This window comes from Papio anubis, chromosome 3, assembly GCF_008728515.1.
Source record: "Papio anubis isolate 15944 chromosome 3, Panubis1.0, whole genome shotgun sequence".
Lineage (NCBI taxonomy): Eukaryota > Metazoa > Chordata > Mammalia > Primates > Cercopithecidae > Papio > Papio anubis.
The window spans coordinates 82,102,472-82,118,904 of NC_044978.1; the positions used below are offsets into that span (position 1 = coordinate 82,102,472).

The following is a 16,433-nucleotide window of genomic DNA, read 5'->3' on the forward strand; positions in this document are numbered from 1 at the left end:
GAGACAGGATCTCAAAGGCTCCCTGCCCCCATTCGTCCCTATCTGGGATTTTCTTTTCGCAAAAAGAGCAGTTGCCTGGCATGGTAAAGATGCTCAATCGAGCTGTGAGGTCCAAACTCTTGGAGCGTACCCAGAGCACCCCCTTCTTCCCAGTCCCTCAGGGACATAGACATATGCTACGTGTGCGACGGGGCCCGGGTTCAGAAGGAGACTAAAAAGACCCAAATCGAACAGGCTCATCTTTTCCTCTCTTTGGTTTGCTCCTTTCCTTCCAGATCCTCTATCCGGATCATTGGCCACCCCCTGGCGCACCTATACGACTCCAGCTTCACACACTCCCTGGGAGGCACAGGCTAAAACCAAACGTGAGCGCACAAAGAATACAATTCTAATGAGCAGATGCGCAGATGCTCACTTTTCTAAAGCTTCCATAGGGTTTTTCCAGCTCTCCCCGCATTGTCAGGGGCTGAAGAAGGGTGGGAAGATCTAAGGAAGGGTGGCGGCGATCACGTGGTGGCAGCTTGCCCCTCTCCGTTTCCACCTTTGCCGTCCGCCTGTTTCCAAAGACCCCTCCAACCGCTGGAGTTGTTGGCAGGAATTAGGAGCCCCTATGTTCCACTCACCCCATGGAAAAGCTATATCCCCCTTTTCCAGCAGTTGTGGGGTGTAGACAGAGCGGGAGGATGAGGAGGAAAAGCTGGAGTGGAAGCAGCAGAAGGAGAAGCAGCACGCGGAGAGGAGGGGGGGCGGAAACGGTAGGGGGTGAGAGAAAAGTTTTCACTCTTCGTCACTCTTGAATTGGGGGCGGAGGTAAAAAAAAAAAAAGGAAAAAAAAAAAAAAAAAAACTCACTGTGGGAAGCTATAAAAAGCAAAGAGGGAGGGGGAGAGAGCAGAGAGAGCGGGAGCCCGCGGCGAGCGTAGCGCAAGTCCGCTCGCCTGGCGTCGCTGCGCTGGCAGCGGTTTTCTGTCTCTTGTGAGTCAAGGGACTACGCTTCGGGGCAACTGTGAGTGCGCGTGTGGGGGACCTCGGTTCTCTTCAGATCTCGAGGATTCGATCCGGGGACATCTCCTGATCCCCTACTAAAGCGCCTGCTAACTTTGAAAAGGAGCATTGTGTCCTGCAAAGTTTGACACATAAAGGATAGGAAAAGAGAGGAGAGAAAAGCAACTGAGTCCAAAGGAGAAGGAACTGGTGCGGGCCTCCTGATCAATTAAGAGGAGAATTAAACCGCCGAGATCCCAGCGGGACCAAGGAGGTGCGGGGCAAGAAGCAACCGAAGCGGTGCGATCCACAGGGCTGGGTTTTCTTGCACCTTGGGTCACGCCTCCTTGGCGACAAAGCGCCTAGCCTTTGATTGCTTCCAGTTATTGCAGAACTTCCTGCCCTGGTGGAGAAGCTGGTCTCGCTTGGGTTCCGCTAATTTCTGTCCTGAGGCGTGAGACTAAGTTCACAGGGTCCTGGGTCCCCGAACCAGGAAGGGTTGAGGGAACACAATCTGCAAGCCCTAGCGCCCCGAGTGAGGGGCCCCGTGTTGGGGTCCTGCCTCCCCTTGCATTCCCACCCCTTCGGGCTTTGAGTCTTCCTGGGGAACCCTTCGCCGGGAGATGGCCGCGTTGATGCGGTGCAAGGATTCGTCCCGCTGCCTGCTCCTCCTGGCCGCGGTGCTGATGGTGGAGAGCTCACAGATCGGCAGTTCGCGGGCCAAACTCAACTCCATCAAGTCCTCTCTGGGCGGGGAGACGCCTGCTCAAGCCGCCAATCGATCTGCGGGCATGTACCAAGGACTGGCATTCGGCGGCAGTAAGAAGGGCAAAAACCTGGGGCAGGTAGGAAAACCCTCAAACACACTCTTCAGACAGGAGAGGCTGGGGCCAGCTCTCTTGGGCTAGCAGTTTGCCATTGCATCCCCCAAAATTCGGAGCATGGCCCCAGGTATAGAGAACAGACTGCTGGGGAGGGATTGCCCGAACAGGGTCTGCGTGGGTGGGGGGTGTCTGGGTGGCTGCTGGTCCTGCACTGCACGGAGTGAACGGGTTAGGATTCGGTCTCACCTTTGCATTGGGGCGTGGGCACGTATCAAGATCTAGTTAGTGCTTTCCTGTGGAGAAAGTGGTCAGGATGGTCCTTCCATTTAACACTGTGATCAACTGATGAAGATGTTGATAGCATTTAACCTACAGCACCTGTTAACGTGCCAGGCACAGTTCTAAGCGTTTTACATATTCACTCATTTAATCTTCACAACTTTGTGAGCTAAATGCTGTTGCTTTCCTATTCTGCTAATGAAGTAATTGAGGCACGGATTGATTAACGATTTGCCCAAGGCACACAGCTAGTATAAGTGGCAGAGCGGGATTTCAGTCTAGACATTGAGATATTGGGCGTTTAACCATTATATTTTACACTCCGGAGGGGGAATTAGTCCTTTTCAGGTTCTCCTTCCCTCCCAATCACTTTCTCTCTTCAAAGAAGTAAGGTCACAGACAAAACAACTCCAGTAGACACGCATTTCTCACTCACGCATAATTGTACATAAATCACCCGGAAGGAAGCAAAAATGATGAGATGGCAATGACAGCGTCGTAGGCGCCAGCGATAGAGCAGAACATTGAAGGCGTTTTTGAGAGAGGGAACTTTCCGCAGGCGCCTCTGTCTCTGTCACACAGACAGATAGATTGAAAGCCACTTGCAAATAGTTATACAAATAGACACGCACAGAGACTAGCGAGCACACTCGGTACCAGCTGTGGCTGGCGCGCAGTGGCCAGGAGAGGGGGCTCTGTGGGCACTGGGAATCACGACAGCTCCCCCTTCCGCTCCTTTTGTGGGAAGCCAAAACTGAGAAAGCCAGTTTGCCAATGGCACACGCACCTCGCACAGCATAAGTGTCAACCCCTGGCGGCGGCCCACGCCCCAAAGATCTGAGTTTCCTTGGAGCCGACTGATGCTGCGGTTCTGCGCGCTATCGGTGTGCTCCGCCGCCCCTGTCCACAGCGCAGCCAGCAGGGTGAAGGTTGACAGAGAGGGCCAAGCCAGTCTGGGATGGACAGAGAGACAAAACTCAGGCCCGGGCTTGGCCCCCTACTGCCCTCTCATGGGGACAATTTTGCAGTTTTGCTAGTTTTGCAGTTCCAGAACTCTTCCCAGAGCTTTGAAATGTCTACCTTTTCAGCTATCCTTTCAAGGAATTACAAAATCAGCAATCAGATTTCTTTTTTAAGGTCTCAGGAAAAATAAGAAAGTACATATACGTATACACAAACATAACCGTTGCACATGCTCACACACGTGCACATGCCTACACGCTTATGTGACCCTTTCATTCGTTTTTCCTCTCCTGGGAGACACCCTAGGATTATCAATAGCAATGGACCTAACCGTTTCTTAGAAGTGTGTCGTAAGATGAAACAGGGATTAGAAAGAATGGGTGCTCTCAATCCAAATTATGACTTCTCTAATGCTACTGACTTCAAATTTCATGTTCCCAGTTGAAGAAAGCTTAATGTGTAGTTCTCCCAAGGACACAGGGAAGGACTCAATAGTATTGAGGTTCCTTTCCATTCTAATCTATGTATTTTCTGGGAATTTTTGTAAAGTGCTTTTTGTTTCTGTCCCACAATTGGGCCCACACACCTGATGTTCCTCTGTCAGAAGATCAGTTACACGCGTCTTTTCATTAGCCATAGCGTTACACAGGGGAGACTGAGGGATGCATCCCACAACCTAGCTTCTTCTTTATGTTTTGATACCGTATCTGTATATAAATCGGTATAAAATATGTTTTTATGTGGTTCCCTCTCCAAATAGCTACTTAATTATGCTTATTAAAGAGTTTGGAAGTCTACTTACATCGCCTTACATTGAGAATTTATTTATTTATTTATTTATTTATTTATTTATTTCACAAATGGGTTGAATTTCTGATATGCCTTTCATAACATACCAGTTCTATGGAATATCTTTTATTATATTTACTGAACTGGAATCCTAGATTGTTAAAATTTGACATTAAGCTTGTGAAAAAAGTGTTAACATATTCAAGATAAAGGTAAAACAAAATAAAATACTGGGTTGAATAGCAGGAGGATAGCTGGCAAATGGGAAAATTTTATTTTGTATATTCCTGTTTAATGAATGATCTAAAGTATGTACTGTTATGAAGAAACAAATAGTAAAACATTTTCTCTTTGAAGTAAAAAGAATAATTCTTTGGATACTTACGAGTCTCTTTATCTTTTTTATTCTATAGTTATGTGGTTACCAACATTCTTAGTATTATTATTTTCATAAATGAAATGGAAATTAGAAAAGCTATTACAGGGAATATGTCATTTCCTTTTGTAGAGAAAAACTCTAGAATAGAAATGTAGCTGAGCTAAAGTTTTAGGCATCACAATAGTAAAATATGATTGAAAATATTGGAATTAAAGTGTCAACTAATCTAATTAGCTAACCATATAGTATCATCCTAAAACCTAGTAAGTTTGATTTCCCCCAACTCCCTTTATACTTGACAAATGATGTTGTAATATATTTCCTTCAGGGATACAGGAGGAAGAAGCTCTAGGATGCAGCTTCAAGTAGGCAGATTGGAAACTTAGTCCTCGGTGTTCTTTCTCTTAAATGGAAATTGAAAATAGCCTATTTTAATTTTTCAGAATTAAATTTTGCCACTGCAGAAGAAATTCTGGAATAAATTTAGAAAATTAATTAATCCACAAAAGTGAAAAAGAGACTTATATGAGCTCTAAAGTTTTATTGAAAGTTGCCTGATTTCATGTAAAGATAAATATTCTTATTTACAGGAATTCTACTTGTTCCAAAGGCAAGATGGATTATTTGTAATATCACTTCTGGAAAATGTGCCTTTGAATTTTAGAAAAGATTTAGAGAGAGAAAATCCGCTCTCCTCCAGAGGTGTTACATTTCTCAGTTTAGGTTTGCTTTCAAAGACACCATATGAGTTGTAAAGGAAACTGACATAGGAAATTGAGAGTGACAGTATTCAGAAGATTGATACAGAATTGGCAAAAAATGAACTGCTGAATTATTTGCATCAATGTTTTAATTTGCCTTTTCAATTGCAGCTATTGCTAATAAGTACTGCATGTATGTACTATATTTGTATACAGGCTAAATTAAGTTTCAGGACTGTTACTAATATATTTACATAATATACAAATATTTATGCATTTTAATATATATGCCAATTTCTAAGGAGACTGTTTCAGATGTTCTAAATTAAAAGGAATTTCAAACAAAATCTTCAACATCATGTGAATAAATATATTTTGATGAAGTATGCCATTTCTCGATACTATCTCTGAAGTTTGAGGTGTTGACTTTTATGGGCCACCTTCAAAACAAATTTTAAAAACCCAAACTACTAAAAAAATCAAGCTTTGCAATTCACATATTTTTCTGTGTGAATGAAAAACCTTTGGATTTGTGTTTGCAATTGCTTCTTTTATTCTTCTTTTTTTGTCTTTTTGAGACGGGCAGATGAATTTAATTTGAATGCAATGCAGTAGCATTTTGCAATTCTTTTAAAAGTGACTAGAATAGTGATAATTATAGTTATATTTTACATGTAGATGAGCTTTCTGGTATGTGTTTCTAAAAAGAAGCTATGGTTTAACATAAATTCATATTCTATGCTTTTCTAATATGACTTGGACACTTCAAGGACAGTGGTTTGGATGAAGTTATGTGTGAGAAAAGAATTGAAATTCATTGAAAGAGAAGCTTGAACGAGTTGACTGAAGAGCACTAATATTTGTAGATTGCATTTTCTTTAATGAAAGTATGCTGTATCTGTATGCACAAACATTCATGAAAGTACTCACTGAAATAAACTACACACTCTATTTTCGGTAAGCGATCTCTTCGCTTTCTGAAATTATCCATGACTTTTTTTCTAAACTCAGCCCAACTTTCTCCTGCTTAAGAGTAAATAATCTGATAGCCTCTCTGGACATCGACTAACACTAAACATAATCAGGAAAGCAAATCATTTTTATGATTAAATTTTTTTAAATAAAGGAATTTGAAATAATCCATATTAACGTTCCTTTCTTCTCACCACGAATTATAGAAAATTGATAGTTGATACAAGTGGAAAGTTAGCTCATGAATAGCAAGAAAAGCATTTTAATGATAATCTAATATGAACATCCATCATTTTATTTTTGTGTTAGACTAGAGAGCACAAGAGGACAAAGTTGCTCAAACTTACTCCAGCTGTGACTCTGACCCTGTCATAATCTTCTTGAATATTCTTATCCAATACAAATGTTTGCACCCTCTTCTCCTTTCCAAGATATTTTGAAACTTATAATTTTAAGATTAGGTAAGGCAATGTCATAGAACTCTAGCTAGTATATTCTGATCTACGAAAATATTGACTCTTCTTCATTTCCTTACAAAATTGCTTTAAATGTACGTTAAAATAGTCGGTTACATTTTAGAAGAAATTTATAATAGTAAACATATTTGCCATTTTAGACTAGTCACTAATGACTGTTTATTCTTTAGTATTGAGTTAACAGCAAAATCAATTACAATCTTATTTCTGCCTGTGACTTTCTGATGGCCTGCTGGAGTTGCTTTACTTCCTTACGCCTCTAGTCACTTGTGCTCATTTATAACAAGGAGATAAACCTGTTTTTAGCAATGTATCTGATTGTTCAAATGGTTTATGTGATATTTGTGTCTGCCTGAGCCTGTTACTGAGTACTTTTTTAACAATCCAGAAGCATAAATCAAAAGGAAGTAAGGCTAATCATAATTAATAGACATTTTGCATTATGTAGCATCGCCTTAAGAATGCACAGAAAGATTTAATACAGAATGCATAAGAAAAATTTAGTATTACTATTTGAGGTAAGCAAAAGTCAATTTTCTCTTCCTTCTCTATCCACTCTTGACAGGAACTAGAGCAGAATATCATATTTTTCTCTAATTGTTATGTTAGGACAAACATAAAGCATTCTTTTAAAGAAGTCAATCAATATAACATTTGGTAGGTTCTTTTCTTTGTAATGGCAAATTGAATCAAAGAAAACTTTAAGGCAGAAAGATTTCAATATCCTGTTTAATTTTTTTAACAGAAGTAATTAGTTTATGTATCACTAACAACAAAATTGCTACTCTAACATGTATTCCACAACCCCTGAATCTGTACAACAGATTATATTTTGGGAATCTCAATAATAGTTTAGATTTCTCTATGTGCTTTAAATAATAAATTCAGAAATAAAATTAGCAAAAATACAAAAGTAGTAAATTTTTAAAAAATGTTACTTATCTTTTTCCACAGACTCAAAAGGGACAAATGGACATCAGATATCCTTTTAAATACTTTGCAGTATCTAATTTAAAACAAAACAATCTAAAGCAAAAAAGAAAAAATCTACAATTTTAACAAATCAATGAGTGAATAAGTACATTAAATGACAAAACAAATAAAAATATCACAATTAGGGAAAATGACTTATTAAAGTGGTAGATCTGACCAAACCTCTCCCAGGAGATATTAGATCTTCATGTTATACTTTATCATCTGGAATAAGATTGTTCTTTCTTCAGGGAAATAGAAGAAGTGAGTGATCGTCAGGTATATTATTTCCTTAAACTAGCTTGCAAGAACTTATGGCACACAATAAATTATAATAAGGGGTACCATTAATTGATTATTCACTCTGTGCCAGGCGAAACTAAATCCTCAATTGCATTAACTCTTTTGATCCTCTAGCCAACCCTTTGAAGCAAATCGTAGTATCATTCTTATTTTTATAAATGATGAAACATTTAATAAATAATAAAGACATTCCTGAGACACAGAGAGGTTATACAATGTGTACAAGTCACACCTCTGTAAATGGAGAAAGCTAAAGTTCAAACCTAAGCAATCTAATATTAGAACCCATATATTAAACCACCTACTTATGCTGCTACAATATGCTGTTTATTCTGAATTTAGGAGAGAACATGAACACTTACTCTTCCCTCTCTATACTTGAGTGACATGGGTATAACTCCAATTTAATTAAAAGTCACAACAAAATCCAAATTCCCTGTTGCTCCCAGCTGCTACTCTGAGAAGTCTAAAGTGTGTTAGTACTTCGTGGATGCTAAGGCAGGCACCATAGCAATACATTATTTTCATCTCTGCCTCTACTTCCCTCCCTGCCTTCCCACATAAACCTACCTTTCTTCTACTCTTTCCCATTAAAGTATAAAATGATAGTGTCACCCCAAGTAGAAAGTAGATTCTGTTGCATAAAGCTTATTTCTCTCTTCTTCCTTCACACCCAGCAACAAACTCCCCTGTCCTCATCTTCCTGAATCTGAATGTCACTATGTGATAGGGAAGCACAGGCTTTGCCAATGGCTTCTCTGCAATGGCTTTGTTTGTTTGGCTGACATGTCCTACATCCTGATCAGACGGGGGAAATTCTCTAAATTTAGAGTCTTGTATTGCTTTTGCTTTTTCCTTACCTTTGACCCCTTCTAGCTGCAGTTCTGATAATCAGATGATCTGTGTCAGCATCACAGCACTACAATTTCAAACAGGTTTTAAATTCCACTCACCACTGATTAGTTTAATGTGTTTGGAAAAGCCAGTTAATCTCTCTAGTCTTTCCTTTTTTCGGTATACTCACAAAATAGGGATAACAATAACAACAACCATAAGAGTAATAATGCTTAACTTACTGGGCAATGGTGAGGATCACATGAGATGATATATATAAAGAAAACGTTGAAGAATAAGAAAGTGCACTTAGTTATTGTGCTGATGTCATTATTACCACTGCCATTACAGAAATAAGTAAAGTCAAATGCTCGTGCACCAAATAAGAAGTGGCCTCTTAATCTTCCCCACCAAGTTGGGCAGAGGTACAAGAAAGAAAAAAATGAACTCAATTACTCTGAGGCTAAGAATTATAAAGCAAAACAAGACAAAATAAACATACACATACACATGATGTGACATTTCTACTATTTAACGTTTACATTAAGAGAGATGATAAGTCAATATTGTCTTGTAGAACATAAGCACACTGGCAAATAATTAAGTAATTAGTGGAATTGTGGAAAGAGCATGGAAACAAGGGTACCCCAGATGTTAAAAATACAATCATAGTAGGTGGAGGTCATAAACAAGACAATATTAGTTGTTCAACCACAAGAACCAAAATAATTGAACATCATGTTAGTCTGCTTCTAACAGTATTCATTTGATATTTTCCAAAGTGAGATAACCCCTGCACTGGCAAGATTCTTGACACTTTCTACATGGTGTATTGGCCAAGACAGCTTGCTCGGATTTTGGAAGGCTGACAACCTTTGTTGAGTGTCAGCTGTCTCTTCCAAGAGGACTCGGAAACTGGGAATTCATTGTTTCCATATCATTTTCTTTTTTTTTTTTTATTTTGAGATTTTTTTGTGTGATTTAGGTAAATTGAAATATTTTAGTAATGTTAAATCAAGAGTGAAATACATTTCATGGAAGCATGTGATAAATTTCATTTAACATATTGGAAACAAACTGCCAGTAAATGTTTCTATCTGATAATGGACTAAAAAATCTTCATCCAAATGAGAGGCAGAGGGAATAATTATCATTTAAAATCACCTGCCACATATGCAGCTGTCTACTTTTAGCTTTATAAAATTTTAGGCCCCATTTCTTGCTCAACTCTTTTGGAAATCCTGCCAGAAATAACAGTAACCACAACATAAAAACCCTTGATAACAAAAATTACGCCTTTTTTTGTTAACCTCATATTGTCTGCAGTCGGGCAACCAAGTCTTCATGATTTCTGACATGATTAAATGACAAAACAAAGTTATCAAAAAAGCCTGTACATTAATTAAAGCTATAACACTCAAGTCTGATTGCTGAAAATTCGTTCTGTGCTCTGGTCTATTTCATCACTCACGGGTGACGAAAGAATGCTATGTAGGTTCTTACCAAAAAAAAGTGCTTTTTGTTTCTTTAACCCTACTTGAGTATTTGGAGTTTAAGTTATTGAGTATTTGGAGTTTAAGTAGACTTCCATTTTTTTTCTCTGTGATGGACTTGTTAAAGAAACTCATGTCTGATTAAATGTGCAAGTAACTATGACTTAAGCTCATAAAATGTTAATATAATATGCACAAATATTTTAAACAGCATATATTTATCTTCATATATTGAACTATGTACTAGAGTTTTTTTGCTATTTACTTTTCATAAGTAATATTTTATTAATTTTCAGTGTGAACAACCTTCTTAACATTTACTTTCAACCTGATAAGAATCTTTTAAAATGTTTGAATATTTTAATAACCAAATAAGAGGATTCTCCGAATGTGCTTAAGTATTATCATTAAAGATAGAGAGTTTTATAGAAAGGACCAAAAGAAACTTTTATTATCTAAAAGTTTCAAGAACTTATACGACAGACTAAAGCAGGACACAGAACTGGGTAACACATTGGGTACTGCCTAATTTGACTTGCTTGTTTTACACACGAGGAAATCTGATTAAGAGATGTTTCATGATCTGCCCAATGTACTATAATCAATGCCTGTGACAAAGAAATTCTCACTGGACTTGCATCCTCTGACTTCTAATATAAACATTTCAAATAATCAGAAGAAATACTTTCTGTTAAATATTGAATAAGAAATCTCTGTGAAAGAATTACATTCAGTTGCCTTGAGTTGATTAACTACCTAGTGGGAGATAAATTATACGCAGACTCTTTTTCAGCTCTAAATTTGTGTAGGTCAAAATGTATTATCAAAGTTTACAGTGTCACGATGACAGCTGTGTCAATCAGTTTTAAACAAAGGTAATGAAAGGAAGTGGCACTGACTGTATTGTTGCTCACTTTTTCAGTCCTGATACTTTAAAGACATGGTTAGCAAGAAGCCTGGCTGGAAAGTCTGCACAGCAATGGCAGGAGCACACAACAGAAGGGACAAAAGTGGTGGTGGGGCTGCTAAGAATGCAGGGTGCTTGTCCTTTGTCAAAGTGCCAATTAGGATAGAGGCCAATGGCTTTTAAACTTTTCTGACTGAGAAAGAAATATATTTTACACTGTGATTCTGTATCCTCCCTTCTCCACTCATACTCCTAAAAAAAGTTTCAAAAATAAACTCTCTTATAGTAGGTAATGCAGTATGACTTTTCAATTTTAGTCCTTCACTTCTGCTGTGTGCTATCCTATTATTCTATCTTAAAACAATTTTTTTTTTAACGTAAATCATTATTCATTGAATTGATTTGAATACCACCGACCCATTAGATTACTGCGCTTCCTGCGCAGAGAACTTGGGGCATTGTGCTTGGAGATCAGCAGTGTTTCAGGAAGACACTGCCTCTGAATCAGCTCCAGTGAGGGATGCTGGAAGCAGCCTGAGCTTCATGTAGAGAAGTATCCACCTTCCCAGTCCTCTCCCAGTTTCCCTTCTTCAACTTCATGCGGACCTCTGACTTAGAGGGATGGGCCTCTTTGCCTGGGGATATGCTTAATCTCTTCCTCTCTCTCCACTTCAGGGGTAAGTGAGCCATAACTATGAAACATTTGATGCTCTGATGTTTCAAACATGATTAATCTGTGTCTGTTACCCATGTTCCCTCTGGGTATATGCCTTGTGCACTATCACACTTTAATTTCGAAGAGCATACTGTTGAAAGTGGTTATGATTTCTGCATGGGACAGCAGGTGAGCCTGAAAGCGTGCTGGATATCAATTTAGAAGAAAACCTCGTTAGCCTATTTTTAAAAAAATATGCAGGACCTCAAAGAAGTTACCTAACACCTTTAAGCCTTAGTTTTTTTTATTAGTAAAATGGTTATCATAATAGTAAGTCCTTTCTCCATCTCTTTGCAAAGCATAAAACACTACTTATTTGCCTCAACATCATTAGAGGTTATGTTACAAAAAAGAAATTTAAAACCATTCCACCCTGAATTTATGAAGGGTAAATCTGAATTAAGCAGTTAGATTCAACCAGAGAATAATTTATAATTTTGGAATCATGAATTTAGTTTCTGTTTTGATTGATTACTTTTTAAAAATATGGGTGGAGAGATTGAAAGTAGAAGTTTTTTTGTTTGCTCTTTTCCTTTTGTCTATTTGTTTTGATTTTCTTGGATTTATTTTAACAACTAGTATCAGTAGTCATACTTTGATACTTCTAGTAAGAACTTAGTTTTTTGTTCTTGCAGGCAGGCTGCAAACAGCTTTCTTGCTTGCTGTTAGCATATCCTGTCTATTCAAGAAGAGACGTATGCATTTATTTTTTTCTGTCATGCCTGGCATGTGCTACTATTTACATATTTTCAAAACACCTTGAAAGGCTTGATAAGACTCTCAATAATAGATATCAGTATATTTTTAAGGTTCTGAAACTAAGTTTTAGGGTCGTATTTTGGACACATTATAGGTTACAGGCTTCAGAATAGACAAAGTTCAGAGAAATAAGCAATTGTAAAGCCAGGTTGTATTGGTGCAAAATCACATAGATTAGGACAAAGGAAATATATTTTGTCAAAAACTTTTTAAAGAAGAAAGTGAGTGTTTTTCAAAGCTGTTGAAAATACATTATTATATTGTTACACAAGCGTCAACCAATGTAATAGGTCCATTTATTCATATCATATGTGCAGGAATCTCAGAGTGGTAACATAATAAATATACATGTAATAATATAAGGGTAAAATGTGTGTTCAGAGAACTAGTGTGATTGTTTTTAAATTATTGTTAATAGGTTTCATTGGTTTTTTAGAGTAGTTTTAGTTTCGAAAAATAGTTTGACCAAAAGTGTAGTAGTTTCCATCAAGTCCCTTACCTCCTCCTTTCCCTAGCTTCCACTATGATTTGTAGTTTGCATTAGTGTGGTAAATTTGTTACAACTGATGCGTCAATGTCGATACACTATTATTAATAGAACCCATACTCTTTGCTTTGTGCATTCTATAGGTTTTGACAAATGTATAATGACATTTATTCATCACTACAGTATCATAAAGAATAGTTTCACTGTCCTAAAAATCCTCTGTGTTCCACCTATTTACCCATTCCTCCTCTCTAATGCCTGATATTCATTGATCTTTGTACTGTGTCTAGTTTTGTCTCATTCAGGATGTCATGCAGTTGTAATCATATCATATGTAGCCATTTCTGATTGGCTTCTTTCACTTCATAGTATATATTTAAGATTCTTCCATGTCTTTTCACCGTGATGCTTTTGTTTTTATAAGCTAAAATTGTTTTCCAAAATAAATGAATATTCTTAATTTTATCGAGCTCTGAGTGTAATCTTTGACTTCCAGTTTACTTAATATGTGAGCAAAAGTAATGAATTATATAAACATGATTATTACTCTTTAATAACATGAAGAAAAGTTGAAGATTATACTCTATGGAAAAATTGCAAAGAGGGAGACTATTGTGGCAAAAATAAGGCCAAGGATTATAAGCTATCAATTATATGATTAGATTCTCAGGAAAAGTTCTATATATCCACCTTCCCAGGAGTTACATCTACTTGGACATCTGACAGGCAACTCAAATTGAACATGTTCCAAAACTAAAAGCAATATTTATTTCTCTTAAACTTGCTTCCCCTCTTGTATTCCATATAAAGGTAATTAGCGTCGCTACCCAACCATTTGACCAAGTTAGAAACAATCTAGGCTTCCTGCTTTCTATCCCTCCTCCGAAGCAATTATACTGTAATTTATAGGATTCTACTTCTTCCCTAATAGTAATCCTTTTTTACTGATTTATTGCTATCCCAATTTTTCATTGCCTTGATTCAGACCATTGTTTTTTCTCAATAGATTACTACAATATTATAAATGTTTCCTACTCTCTGAAACATTATCTACACTACTTCTAAAGTGAGCTTTCTAATGTAAAAATCTGATCAGTCTATTCTCCATCTATGTCCATTTCTAGAACATGAACATGTCCATCTATGTCCATTTCTAGAACATGAACTCCTCAACATGGCACACAATATCATCAATTATCTTATTTCTCTCTACTGTGTTCCTCAAGCTACACAGCTCATGAGTAGCAGAGCTGGGATTTAAGGCCCAGCAGTCTTTCTAAAGTCTGTACACTTAACCTACTTAATCACCGTGCTAGGCTGTCTCATATAAGTTAGAGGCCATAGAAACCAGCTACAGACCTTCTATTGGTATATTTCAAAATTCAGATGTGATTCAAATTCTTCAGGTAAGTCAGTCAACTTGCTAATTGCTTACTTCTTAAGTGTATTAGATGCTATGATCACAGTCAACAAACATTTAGGACAAGGTACATGTAGCAATAAAAACAAATGTAATGCATTTGAAGCATCTAGTTGAAATTTTAAGGTTGAAAGAGACTCCCAGAAATTGTCTAGTTCATGATTCTATTTCTAATACAGTTTTATAATTGGACACCTTGATGAGATTTTCTTTTTTATAAAGATTTCTAAGGGTGAACATGTGTATTGTATCTCTTAGTTATCTAGTTAACTTCAGTTAAGGATGGAAACATTCTGCTTTTTGCTAGAAGTGAAGCAAATGAATAAAATAAACTGGATATCAATGTCCACTCAAAAACTTTTCCTCATTAACAGAAAATGTAATCAAGGGATTTTAGTAATTCTTCACAGACTATACACTGGCTCTTTGGGCAGACAGTCAGACTGACTTGTAGGTACAAGCAAGCTACCTCCATAAACAGTCAGAAAAAGGTCTGATTGTACTGGGCATTATGCTGAAATTATAAAGAATTGATGTCTGTTTTTTCCCCCACAAATATTGTAGGAGAAATTAAAGTTTGATTTTTTTGCCTTCATAAATGCCTCACTGTTCTCTGAGAAGGTCTGATTCTAACTTTGTAATTTTCAAAGCACATAAGAAATATTAGTGAGAAGAGGCAGGCTCACAGGAAAGTAGAATTGTGGGGAGAAATAACTAAGTTGGAGTGTAGGAATTGGCGGTGAACTCAGCATTGATTGGTGGAGAGATGTCAGTAAAGTGGACAAGAACTTACTGCAGGTAGGGCAGAGCAACAGAAAATGTGCTGAAATATATCAAATTAAGACGTTTGATAAATAAAGACACAAGTTCAAAATACTGTCATAGATTTTGCAGTCAAGCATGCTCAAACATTATTTTCCATATTAGTCACCACAGAGAATTCATTCCTTTGCTATTGTTCTGTAGACCTTTGTTTTGAAATTAATTTTAGAAGTAGTTTACATGTTTGTTTATTTTAGGCCATGACTTTAGGGCCATAAAAACATTATACATATTGATTCACACACCACATTCAAAATACTTGGCTCTGAGTGGCTTTTTGTTGTTTCCATGAACAAAGTACCCCATAGAAGGTAAGAATGTCAAATAAATGTGTTGTTTCTCCAAGTAATTTTTTCAAGCTCTAACAAGCATTCTGAGTCAAGGATTCAGCATTGTGATTATAACCGTAAACCTTTCAATGTCAATTGCTTTAAGGTGGAAAACCCTCAGTTGGGTTTAGAAAGTCTTAAAATTTAAAATATAATGGAATATTATTTTATAATCTGGTCTTCTCCATTAGAAGAACATGGTCAAAATTCATGTAATATGCTTATTATTTCCAAAAGAATCATGGTGTTCCAGAAGCAGTTAACGAACGTAGGTCAGTGGTATGTTCTCCACCCCAAACCCATCCATTTTCTGAAAGAGGAGGCAGGCACAAATCATACTCAATGCAATTCCCCAGGGTCCAGTCTGGTGGCACACGTTACTTCATGTGCAACTTAGTTAAAATGTGTGCACAGAGACACACACACACACACACAAAACCTGTCAAAAATTATTTTTAAAATGAGTTCAATTGTTTTAGATTCCACATATAAGTGAAAACATGCATTATTTGTCTTTCTGTTCATGGCTTGATTTAATTATTCTACATTGTATTTAATAATTGTAATATTACTTGTACCCATAGATTTACAGAATTCTAAATTGTCAATTTGCAATAAATTTGTTTTTAATTTTAAAAAGTTATTTTTAAAAAAGTGCAAACCCATCCCATTAAAATTAAGAGGAAAGACTAAACTTCTTAACCCATAAAAACATTCTTACAGTTGTTCAAATTAATACAATGCTTCCACAGTACTCTTTGGAAATCCTTGTAAATTTTCTTGTTTGCCTATTTGCCCTGCTGCTGTCTTCCCAACACGTTTCAGGAGGAAATGGCTTTTTAACAAGAAAAATCCTCTTGAAATTACATTTCCAAGTGGGTCCTGGCCACAGCATCTGCAATGCATTGTAACATTTTTGGTCTTTTTAAAAATTCTCATTGTTAAAATCGTAAGTGGCCAATACTCAGGTCTTCTGCCACAGCCATCCCAGTGATTGACTACAAATTGAATTGAAGTGTGTACTAT

The 16,433-nt window shown here is 37.2% G+C and overlaps 1 protein-coding gene across 1 annotated transcript in view; it reads left to right on the forward strand.

The window, feature by feature from the left end:
* The first annotated feature begins 847 nt into the window (after positions 1–847).
* Positions 848–16,433, forward strand: part of DKK2 (dickkopf WNT signaling pathway inhibitor 2) — a 107,656-nt gene continuing 92,070 nt past the window's right edge. Inside the window, exon 1 of the mRNA XM_003899064.4 lies at positions 848–1,828. Within this exon, the coding sequence (XP_003899113.1) occupies positions 1,607–1,828 (222 nt within the window). The 5' untranslated portion in view covers positions 848–1,606. The remainder of the gene's footprint in view (positions 1,829–16,433) is intronic.